Source organism: Microcaecilia unicolor, chromosome 3, assembly GCF_901765095.1.
Source record: "Microcaecilia unicolor chromosome 3, aMicUni1.1, whole genome shotgun sequence".
Lineage (NCBI taxonomy): Eukaryota > Metazoa > Chordata > Amphibia > Gymnophiona > Siphonopidae > Microcaecilia > Microcaecilia unicolor.
In genome coordinates, this window is record NC_044033.1 from 510,861,747 (window position 1) to 510,874,603 (window position 12,857).

Genomic DNA, 12,857 nt, shown 5'->3' on the forward strand with positions numbered 1-12,857 from the left:
GCTATTTCCTGATGTCTCGAAAGAGACTAGACGACGGAGGAAACAATTCTTGCTTCTCAAGCCCGAAGTTTTGCACTTGGGGGGTACCTTTTTTCTTAGATACCCCTGCAAGTGCATAATAAGGCTGGGAGGCAAGAAGTATATGTTTACTGAACCTGCTCATGTGTCATCACTTTTAGCCTCAGTTAAATTGGAGAAGCAACATTAGAAGGTGCACAATTTCTTAGCAGAGACTAATTTCCTTTATTTTTTCCTTTGTTATATTTCTCTCTTAGATTTCCTAAAATCTTGGATCTCCCTTTATGGACTTGAGTGTCTTTGAATTTTGAAGGTGTAATGATTTAATTGCTCTTTCATTTCTTTAATTTCCTGTGTAAAAGATTTTCTATTTGATTGACACTTTCCTAAACAAGAAGTTTCTTGTAAATTTTGATTAAATGAATAAATAATAAATAAATAAATAAATAAAAAAACTTACAATCTTGTTAACAGCCTAACAATCGTAAAATAACCAAGAATAAACAAAAATACAATAAATGAGGTAAACTTGAAAAATGTAGATTGAAACCTAATAATAGAACTACCGTGAAACAGTATCAAAAATATACACTTTTAACAGCACTGGAATTCAAATACCAGAGATAATAGTACAATGTTAGCATAATACTAATGATATTCCTTGAAACTGGAATATATAAAGGGGCTCAGTTTCAAAACCGAAAAATCACACAAAATGGCAGACGGACTTTTTTCACAAAAACATCCAAATTGCTATTTTCAAAACTCATTATAAAGACATTTTTCTATGCAGTTTGCCTACATGTCAAGGGAGGGGGGGGGGGTGTTGGAGGTGTGGTTTTGGCGGGACTGGGGCAGGCTTAGGATTTGGACATTTTTCTGTGATGATAGAACATTGTAAAAACATCCAGGACAAAAAAAAAATACCGTATTTTTCAGACTATAAGACGCACCTAGGTGGAGTCACGTGATGCCTGCTACTTGAGAAGACACGGGAGGACGAGGCTCCGCGCCTACCCACCCCAAACTTGCTATATTACAGGTTAAAACCTAACGACGAATACCACAAAAACTACTCAAGCAGCGAGAAAGCGCGGGTGAAAGCTGAGGAAGCGCCAAGGGCGGAATGCCCCCGAAATCACATAAAAAAACGACGACCTCTGAGAAACACGAGCCAGGCAAGATGGCGGAACATCGAACAGCACAGAGCATGCCTGCCGCGGTGGGTGCGGACTGGGCGCAGGAAATCTCCCGCTCGGTGTCCGCTGCTCTGGAAGATAAACTGAATAAATTGCAGTCGGCGGTGGACGAAATCAATGAAAAATTCGACTCCCATGCAGCACGACTTACCGCCGTGGAGAGCAGGCTGTCCGCAAGGGAGGAAGAAGCCCAACACGCTGCCACGCGGTTGGAGATGCTCCAAAAAGAACTGGAAGAAATGAAAGAGAGAGTCGAGGAGCAGGAAAATCGCTCCCGACGAAACAACCTGCGGGTGACCGGACTGCCAGAAACGGTGCTCGACAAAGACTTATATGATTTCTTCTCCAAATGGCTGCCTGAACACCTGGGCCTGGAAGAGAACCAGAGCCAATATGCATGCGACAGAGCCCATCGGATTGGGAATCGGGGAGACAACAACTCCAGACCCCGCATAGCGATTGCGCACTTCGTGAACTGGCAGGCAAAGGAAAAGATATTGAAGGCTTCGAGAGGCAAGGAGGGATTACAGTATGAGGGCCGCCGCTTATTATTATTTAATGATTATTCGACGCGAGTGGCGCTACTAAGGAAAGCCATGGCACCTACCTGCACTGCACTCTACAAGAAGGGGGTGCGATTTGCCCTGATATACCCAGCCAAGTTGAAAATATGGACTGATGGAAAGACTATTATTCTTAATGATGCAGCTACGGCAAAAGAATATATGAGCAAACTTAATCAGCTGGAAGCATCGAGGCCTAAGGACCCAGAGTAAAATGGCCAGGAGGATATGAAAAGATAAAAGCGCTACTTGCTTGGTGTTGTTTTACGTTAAAGGATATGAACTTAATGTACTCCAGTGTCACTGCCAAGAAAGGCAAGAGTTGGTTTTGAGCGCCTCTCCCTTCCTCAGCAAGATTGGAAGATCTGGCGGTGGGGAGGAAAACCGCGATGAGCACGTGCAACATGTTGCAGGGAGAGGTGAAAACACTATAGATAATACATAAACTGTAAAGCCTTTCTCGGTTAAGTTGGTTGGACATAGTTTTAAAACTGGAGATGGGCAGCCGTAGTGCCTTTAAGACACTGTGGACTGTCGGGAACATACCTGTAGTGGGCAATGGGTAAATATTTGTTACGACATAGTTACTAGAGGGGTGGGGGAGGGGGGCTTCGGATATCCTCGGGTTGGACTGAGTAGGTGAAGGATGTGGGGGAAGAACATGGTAAGAGGGAGGGAGGGACGAAGGGGGGGGGGGAACGGGAGGGGGGGGTGTGAGTGTGTGAATGAGAATGAATTAGAAGGGGGAGGGGAAGGGAAGGAAAGGATAAGAATTGAAAGAAGGGCCTCGGCAGATGAGGATGCATGGAAAATGGGAGATCAGGGATTTGAAGGGATTCAGGTGAATAATGGGAAGAAGCAGAAGAAATATGGGAAATATAATTGGACTGATGATACGATTAAAACCCTGCAGGTCGGGCTGGGAGACTGGCAGGGTACAACACACAATGAGCTGGGTTATTACGCACACCTATTGTTAATATGGGAAGTTTGAAAATTATTACGCTTAATGTGGATGGCCTACACTCACCCATTAAGAGAAATAAAATTCTCTCATGGTTGAAGAGAGAAAAAGCTGATATTGCATATCTACAGGAAACCCATCTCACGGCTTCAGAACACCAAAAGCTGAAACGGGGATGGGTTGGAGAGATTGGGTACTCAGCATATAACTCCAGACAGAGAGGAGTAGCAATCCTAATTCATAAACAAATCCCATTTCATTGCCATAAAGTGATTCAAGATAAAGAGGGTAGATATGTGTTAGTTATGGGTGAATTATGGGGACAGCAAATTCTTCTTTGTAACATATATGGACCCAATGTATACTCCCATAGGTTCTTCTCTGATCTTGTGGCTAGAGTGATTCCTTACTCCAATTATCAGGTTATAATAGGAGGGGATTTTAACATAGTAGCGGACCCCACTAATGACTGTAAACCCAAGAAAACGAGGGTGCGAAGCTGGGAAGACAGGGGAATACCCTTCGTGATGTCTCAGTTGGGGTTGGTAGATATTTGGCGACTCCTACACCCCCAGGATGGGGAATATACATTTTATTCACACCCACATAAGATATATTCGAGACTAGACTACTTACTGGTGGCGCCCTCTTTGGTCCCAAAAATTGTAAAAGCAGATATAGTGGATAGTGCACTTAGTGATCACTCGGCAGTTTCGGTGGCGGTTTCCTTTGCGGCGGAGCCGGGCGAGAGGGTGTGGCGGCTTCCCCCCTACCTTTACCAGGATAAAGAGTTTAGAGAATTTCTGCGTCTTAAATGGTTAGAATATCAGACACATAATAACACGCCAGAAGTTAGTGCTAGTACATACTGGGAGGCATCCAAAGCAGTCATGAGGGGGTATATCATTGCATATATGGCGGGTAAGAAGAAGCAAAGAGAGGCAGACTTGCTGCGGCTCTCGCAGGAATACCATCATATAAGGAGGGCACATATGCAGACTATAAATGATACACACAAGGTGCAACTGACCCAACTCAAAAAACAAATCGATGATATATTGCATGCGAGAGCAGAGAGGGATATATACTATCAGCGGTTTAAATTGTTTAAATGGGGTAGCAAAGCGGGAAGGTTGTTAGCAAACCTAGTGAGGCCTCCACGTAAAAAGCAATTAATCTTTTCCATAAAGAACGCTAGAGGAGAGGTATTTACCACTGAGGCCCAAATTATGCAACAATTTGTTCAATATTATAGCTCTCTATACAAGGAACGGGAATACAATCCTGTGCAATCGGCGGCTTTTTTTTCAAGGGCTGCGGTTGCCAAAACTGGCAGGAGAACAACTGGATCTTTTAAATGGGCCCGTAACAGAGAAAGAAATCCGGTCCAGTATAAAAGCGCTGAAACTTACAAAGGCGCCAGGGCCAGATGGGTTTGGCCCTGAATATTATCGAATATTGAGTGACCTGGTAGCACCACCATTACAAATATGGTTTAACGGCATTGTGGGAGAGGGCCTGACCATACAACATAATGAAGCACATGTGGTGCTGTTGCCAAAACCCGGTAAAGACGTGGAACAAGTGGGCTCATACCGACCAATATCCTTGTTAAACCAAGATATTAAGATTTTAGCGGCTGTCTTGGCTAGGCGTTTGAATCAAGTGCTACCCGAACTCATCCATGAGGATCAAGTGGGCTTTGTGCCGGGTCGTCATGGCTCCATGAATATAATGCGAGCTTTGATGGCCATTCACAAATTCCGTGGAGAGGGGGGACTAGAAGTTATAGCTGGGCTCGACATGGAGAAGGCCTTTGACAGCATATCTTGGCGATACCTATTTGAGACCCTGGGACACTTTGGGATATCAGGCCCAGTGGTGTCTTGGATTGAGGCTCTCTATAGAAACCCCGTGGCCCGGTTAATGGTAAATGGGAAGCTCACAGAGAGGTTTCCTCTGGGTAGAGGCACCAGACAGGGATGCCCCCTATCCCCAATCCTCTTTTTATTGGCAATTGAACCACTGGCCATAAGAATACGTAGTACAACACAAATACGGGGGATCCAAGTACGAAACAGGGAGCTTAGGCTTAATTTATTTGCTGATGACATTCTTCTATACTTGGCAAATGGCCCCAGAGATTTGCCTAGGGCACTCGAGTTAATTAGAGAATTCGGAGATATATCGGGACTGAGAGTGAACTGTGCCAAGTCAGAGCTGCTCCCGTTGTCGGGAATAGAAGGAGATCCTGGGATGGAGGGATTACCCATAACACCAGTCAAAGGAGCAATGAGATACTTGGGGGTCTTCCTTAGTACCAACGCAAAACTTTTTTATAAGAAAAATGTAATTAATCAGATAGAGAACATTAGGCAACTGTGTGTTAGGTGGAAAGACCTACCACTCTCCTTGATGGGCAGGGTAGCTTTGGTCAAAATGATCCTTCTCCCAAAAATTCTCTACCCTTTACAGGCAGCACCTATATGGGTGTTAAGAAAAGAAGAGCGACTGTTTCGATCAATTCTTAGGAACTTTGTTTGGAGAGGGAAGGGGGCAAGGATAAGCCAGGTTAAACTCTCCCTCAGGAGAGAGAGGGGTGGATTGGGCCTACCAGATCTTCGCATGTATAATGTTGCAGCGCTAATGCGCTTTATTTATGAAGGAATCATAGGCCAGCAGAGATACCTGCCAGAACGAGGGATGGAGATCTGGAGTAGACCTTGGTCCTTTATTAATTTAATCCACGGGGGCCCCAGTGGTGACATCAACATTACCGATAGGAGAGAACTTCTGGAACCCATGCGGAGAGCTTGGGGGTGGTGGAGGAAGCGTCAACAGAGAACACCAGAGGTCTCACCCTTCATGAATCTGGTGGGTAATGCAGCATTCCCACCCGGAATGGGTAGAACAGCATTTGACACCTGGAGGGATAATGGATGTAGGATATTGGGCCAATTACTGGAAAACGACACAGACATTTTTGACACATTTGACCGGGTGAAGGAAAAATGGGAATTGACGAATAAAAACTTGTTACAATACCTCCAGGCCAGACACTACTGGACTACCATAAGATTGAAGCATGGGGAGGCGTGGACGTGGGGCCCACTAGACAAAATCCTTCTCAAAATTCCATATCAGTTAAACAATTTATCGACCTGGTACAGGGTGTTAAATGAACATAGACGGGAAGAGGAAATGAGGATATTGATGGCCAAATGGAATGCAGAACTGGGCACTGCCTACACTGAGCAAACATTTCAGAAGTTGTTCGTGACACTTTATGGTATGGTCAAGGCAGCCGATTTACAGGAGACGCAGTACAAGATATTACATAGGGCACACATTTCCAGGGCGAAAGGGGCAAGGATAGGATTATGGACTGATGCTCGGTGTATTAAATGCCAGGGGGCGGAGGGGACGCTGCTGCACTCTTTTCTGGAATGCCCGGCTCTGGTGCTGTGGAATGAAGCTATACAGCTGCTCAATAAGGTAGTGCAGAAAACATTAGAATGGGATTATGCCACTTTACTGCTTGGAGAACAATCACTCTTAATTGGCCAGGGTTTAACTCAACCATACAGGAGACTGGTGTATGTCTCCCTCCTGCTGGTAAAAAAAACAGTATTGCAATTCTGGGGTGCTGCAGAGGGCGCACTAGGAGTGGTATGGAAAATAAAAATGAAAGAGGTAGGCACACATGAGAAGCAAATTTACTCCAAGGCTAACAAACCAGAGACTCGCAAGTATGCCACGCTGTGGGAAGAATGTTTACAATTACTCACCTGAAACTGGAGGGGATACGGGGAGAAGGAGCATGCAGGGATGAATGGGGGAGGGGGGAGGGAGGGTATGGAAGGTGAGAAGTGGAATGGAATATATGATAGAATGCAAGGTAGGATGACTGAGGGGATTAAATAATAAACTGCAAGGCAGGCTGTGTCAGAGACTTTTGAAAAGACATAACAGCTGAATGTAAATTTGGAATGATGATTTTGAACTGTATATTGAGCAGAGTTGCTGTATTTTGTACTCACAACTTGTTATTGCGTGAATAAAAATATATTAAAAAAAATAAAAAAAAAAAAGACGCACCTAGGTTTTAGAGGAGGGAAATAGGAAAAAAAATGTTTTCCTTTTTCCCTCCTCTAAAACCTAGGTGCTCCGGTGCGTCTTGTCTGAATCCCTCCCTCCAAGTTCGGGATCGCCCTCCCCCCGGCCCTGTCACCACATCTCTCTACTCACGTCACACGATCTTCCCTGGTGGTCTAGTGACGTCGGGGCAGGAAAGAGAATTGAAGTCTCGGCTGCCATTTTGAATCTCGCCGAGACCGTCAGGCTGCATACAGGAGGATGGAGAGCAGCGCGCTGGGCAGGAAAGAGGGGGCTCTTTCCTGCCCCGACGTCACTAGACCACCAGGGAAGATCGCGTGAGTAGGGAGAAGTGGTGACAGGGCCGGGGGGGAGGGCGATCCCGAACTCGGAGGGAGGGAGGGCGGGCGAGCAGGCAGGCAGGTGATCCCGAACTCGGAGGGAGGGAAATCTCTACCTTCGGACTATAAGATGCACCCCCCATTTTCCTCCCAAATTTGGGGGGAAAAAAGTGTGTCTTATAGTCCGAAAAATACGGTAGGATGTTTTTGGCTAGACCTGTTTCAATAATAATTAAGTGCCACAAAAGGTGCCCAAATGATCAGATGAGATATCAGGAGGGATAAAGGCTTGACCCCCCCCCCCCCCCCCCTAATTCCCAAGTGGTCCTCCCATCCTCCTAAGAGGTGAAAGTGACGGTACATACCAGGCTCTATGAGAGCTTCAGGCATAATGGCCATTCTTGTTGGAGCAGCAAGCAGGTCCCAGGCCCGTTTCCCACTCTAACTGGTACGCTTGTGGTAGAAAGTGTGAGTGCCCCAAAAACCACAAAGTACCTACTGAACCCAAATATAGGTGACACCTGCAGACATAGTAACATAGTAGATGATGGCAGAGAAAGACCTTACGCTCCATCCAGTCTGCCCAACAAGATTAAACTCGTATGTGCTACTTTATGTGTATACCTGACTTTGATTTGTATCTGCCATTTTCAGGGCACAGACCATAGAAGTCTGCCCAGCACTAGCCCCGCCTCCCACCACCGGCTCTGCCACCCAATCTCCGCTAAGCTTCTGAGGATCCATTCCTTCTGAACAGGATTCCTTTATGTTTATCCCACGCATTTTTGAATTCCGTTACCGTTTTCATGTCCACCACCTCCCTCGGGAGGGCATTCCAAGCATCCACCACTCTCTCCGTGAAATAATACTTCCTGACAGTTTTCTTGAGTCTGCCCCCCCTTCAATCTCATTTCATGTCCTCTAGTTCTACCGCCTTCCCATCTATGGAAAAGGTTCGTTTGCAGATTAATACTTTTCAAATATTTGAACGTCTGTATCATATCACCACTGTTTCTCCTTTCCTCCAGGGTATACATGTTCAGGTCAGTGAGTCTCTCCTCACACGTCTTGTAACGCAAATCCCATACCTTTTTTGTAGCTTTTCTTTGCACCGTTTCAATTCTTTTTACATCCTTAGCAAGATACGGCCTCCAAAACTGAACGCAATACTCCAGGTGGGGCCTCACCAACGACTTATACAGGGACATCAACACCTCCTTTCTTCTGCTGGTCACACCTCTCTCTCTACAGCCTAGCAACCTATTGTAGTGGTGGTCTTTTGGGTACAGTACATTGTTTTGCTAGTCCTGGAGGGCTCATCCTACAATTATAAGGGGATTGTGATGTGATGTGTACCTGGGACATTTTTTGTCAAGTTTATGCCCCCTAGGCTGCCCCACTGCTGTGCAGGGATGTCTGTGTGGCCCCGTCTAGTAGGCCTGCTGGCTCCCAGACATCCCAGTGGCTTTTTTTAATGTGTTTTTCCCTTGGACTTTTTTTGTTGTTGTTTTGAAAATGACCCTTAAAGATGCACTGAGCACAAAAACATCTAAACTAGGGTGATTTCAAACCAACAAGATAAAGACGCTTTTCTGGTTTGAAAATGACTGTGTTTTGGTAGTGGATTTTTTGATGTTTTGATTTGGATATCATATCAAAAATGCCCCTCCACAATTCTTATTCCTGGATGTATGGATTTAATGACGGGGGAAAAGTCAAACCTAGATTACATCCGTGTAATTGTAAAGACTTACAGCTCTTATGTGGTTCTGGGGATCCCTCTAGTAATAGTCTTAATAAATGTGTTTGTTAATTAGAAATGGTAAGTTTGCATTGAAACCTTGATTTTGGATATTTGTTAGAATCCCATAGAGTAGTAAACTGTAATCCAAGTCTGAATCTGGCATTTTGTTGTAAAATTAAGCTGGGCCTTAAGCGACAGATGTTTAAATATGATTTGTTTTATTTAATCTTCGCTTAAAGTTCATACTTGGGTTTTGCTTGATTCGTTGCTCGTATGAGAAATATTTGTACTTCTATGAACATTTCTTGACTTTTTTGTTTTTGTTTTTTTTTTTTGTGTTAAGAAATATGCTACATTTATTTTCTTTCTTGAATCTCTGTTTAGCAATGTAAATACTTTTTTTTCTTAGGTTCTTTTTTCTTTTTTTCTGTGGTAGGTGAAGCTTAGCTGAAATTGGGTGGCGGAGCAGTTGGGGAGAAGAGGGGGTGGTGGTTGGGAGGCGAGGATAGAGGAGAGGGCAGACTTATACGGTCTGTACCAGAGCCGATGATGGGAGGCGGGACTGGTGGTTGGGAGGCGGGAAATACTGCTGGGCAGACTTATACGGTGTGTGTCCTGAAAAGGACAGGTACAAATTCAAGGTAAGGTATACACATATGAGTTTGTCTTGGGCAGACTGGATGGACCATACAGGTCTTTTTCTGCCGTCATCTACTATGTTACTATGTAACATGTTTCTGTTTTAACTTACAAAGATATTCTTTATAAATGCAACTTTTGAACTAGAGAACTGGTTTTGAAACATAATTCTGATCATCAGTAACATTTCCACATATGGAAATCCATTTTTCATGTGCATTTTTTTTTATATGTTACAACAAATTGAATCCAATGTTTATTCCTTAACTTTTCAGATCTGGTGCTCCTTCTCCAATGAGCAAGGTAATTGTGTTTTATGTACCAGTATTGCGTCCGTATTGGCGTCCATAGCATGCAGGCTAGCTCTGAAAAAGTTAGGTGGCAACGATGGGGATATCGGGGTTCACACCACTAAGGAGGTATTGTGCCTTCACTAGTGGCCCAGGAAGTAGCACTGTGGCAGGAGAGAGACCACACAAAGTGTGGCGGTGCACGAGATCCCCACGAAAAAAAGTCAGGTTTAAAATAGAGAAGCTGTGGGGAAGGTAGGCTCTTTCCAAACAGAGAGAGAGACGTATGATTAAAAAAAAGTTTATTGGTAACATCGAAAAAAGTATGACTCAATGATGGCACCGAAGCGCCTTCTTCAGGAGTCTTATGATGTAATATGATGTTGAATTCCAACTAAATATAAGGTACAGTGGGACCACAGTCCTCTGCGGATCCAAAGGCATTTTCTTAAATGCTAATGTCGAAAAAGTTTCAGATTCATTTGTTTTTTGTCAATATGGAAAAAACAATGTGAATAATTACAAATATTCTGTCTGTTTAAATTCACGCATTGATCATTTCAGTATTGAGGAATTTAACTGTTAGCTGTCCATTCTATTTATACCTTCAAAACTGGCATCAAGTCATTTTATGTGGCTTAAAAAGGCATTCATGAAATTGTGACATACAGTGGTGGAAATAAGTATTTGATCCCTTGCTGATTTTGTAAGTTTGCCCACTGACAAAGACATGAGCAGCCCATAATTGAAGGGTAGGTTATTGGTAACAGTGAGAGATAGCACATCCCAAATTAAATCCGGAAAATCACATTGTGGAAAGTATATGAATTTATTTGCATTCTGCAGAGGGAAATAAGTATTTGATCCCCCACCAACCAGTAAGAGATCTGGCCCCTACAGACCAGGTAGATGCTCCAAATCAACTCGTTACCTGCATGACAGACAGCTGTCGGCAATGGTCACCTGTATGAAAGACACCTGTCCACAGACTCAGTGAATCAGTCAGACTCTAACCTCTACAAAATGGCCAAGAGCAAGGAGCTGTCTAAGGATGTCAGGGACAAGATCATACACCTGCACAAGGCTGGAATGGGCTACAAAACCATCAGTAAGACGCTGGGCGAGAAGGAGACAACTGTTGGTGCCATAGTAAGAAAATGGAAGAAGTACAAAATGACTGTCAATCGACAAAGATCTGGGGCTCCACGCAAAATCTCACCTCGTGGGGTATCCTTGATCATGAGGAAGGTTAGAAATCAGCCTACAACTACAAGGGGGGAACTTGTCAATGATCTCAAGGCAGCTGGGACCACTGTCACCACGAAAACCATTGGTAACACATTACGACATAACGGATTGCAATCCTGCAGTGCCCGCAAGGTCCCCCTGCTCCGGAAGGCACATGTGACGGCCCGTCTGAAGTTTGCCAGTGAACACCTGGATGATGCCGAGAGTGATTGGGAGAAGGTGCTGTGGTCAGATGAGACAAAAATTGAGCTCTTTGGCATGAACTCAACTCGCCGTGTTTGGAGGAAGAGAAATGCTGCCTATGACCCAAAGAACACCGTCCCCACTGTCAAGCATGGAGGTGGAAATGTTATGTTTTGGGGGTGTTTCTCTGCTAAGGGCACAGGACTACTTCACCGCATCAATGGGAGAATGGATGGGGCCATGTACCGTACAATTCTGAGTGACAACCTCCTTCCCTCCGCCAGGGCCTTAAAAATGGGTCGTGGCTGGGTCTTCTAGCACGACAATGACCCAAAACATACAGCCAAGGCAACAAAGGAGTGGCTCAGGAAGAAGCACATTAGGGTCATGGAGTGGCCTAGCCAGTCACCAGACCTTAATCCCATTGAAAACTTATGGAGGGAGCTGAAGCTGCGAGTTGCCAAGCGACAGCCCAGAAAATGATTTAGAGATGATCTGCAAAGAGGAGTGGACCAAAATTCCTCCTGACATGTGTGCAAACCTCATCATCAACTACAGAAGACGTCTGACCGCTGTGCTTGCCAACAAGGGTTTTGCCACCAAGTATTAGGTCTTGTTTGCCAGAGGGATTAAATACTTATTTCCCTCTGCAGAATGCAAATAAATTCATATACTTTCCACAATGTGATTTTCCGGATTTAATTTGTGATGTGCTATCTCTCACTGTTACCAATAACCTACCCTTCAATTATGGGCTGCTCATGTCTTTGTCAGTGGGCAAACTTACAAAATCAGCAAGGGATCAAATACTTATTTCCACCACTGTATAGAGGCATATTTTCAAAGCACTTAGTCTTCCAAAGTTCCACGGAAACCTATGGAACTTTGGAAGGCTAAGTGCTTTGAAAATATGCCTCATAGTGAGTCTCTTTAATACAGTTTAAATTATATAGTTTCCTTTTTATTCCCTTCAGGCTTCACCAGCTACGACAGTTACATCTCCTAATACAACCCCATCAAGAACAGTTGATACATCTCCACCCGTTGACCTTTTTGCTACTTCAAGTATAACAGGTGCAATCAGGTGAGTCAGAAACATGTAGACAATACAGTATATGTATATTTTATCAGTAAAACTACTCCGCTGTGATCTGTTAAACTTCAGGGTAGCAGTTTATTCTGAAATGGTCGATTACTATATGTACTACAGTGTAATTGAGGAAGAGAACCAGAAAAATATATCAAACCAACAAAAAGAAGAAATTCCATATCATCAAGCTGATCAATCCATAGACTGGTGGGTTGTGTCCATCTACCAGCAGGTGGAGATAGAGAGCAAACTTTTGCCTCCCTATATGTGGTCATGTGCTGCCGGAAACTCCTCAGTATGTTCTCTATCTCAGCAGGTGGTGGTCACACACAGCAGCAGCTCTGGCTAGGCCTCCAAGCCTAATCCTTAGGTTTTGTTGAGGCCTGGGGTTGAGGGCTCTTTTGAGCAAGTGCAAACCTGGTGGTGCCAGGTCCCTCCTTTTCTCCCCCCTCCCGCTGGCTCCGTTTAAAAAAAAAAAAAAAA

At 44.4% G+C, this 12,857-nt stretch overlaps 1 protein-coding gene across 1 annotated transcript in view; it reads left to right on the forward strand.

The window, feature by feature from the left end:
- Positions 1–12,372, forward strand: part of LOC115464823 (clathrin coat assembly protein AP180) — a 198,366-nt gene extending 185,994 nt beyond the window's left edge. Inside the window, exons 12-13 of the mRNA XM_030195181.1 lie at positions 9,839–9,866; positions 12,259–12,372. Coding sequence (XP_030051041.1) covers positions 9,839–9,866; positions 12,259–12,372 — 142 coding nt within the window. The remainder of the gene's footprint in view (positions 1–9,838; positions 9,867–12,258) is intronic.
- The last annotated feature ends 485 nt before the right edge of the window (positions 12,373–12,857 follow it).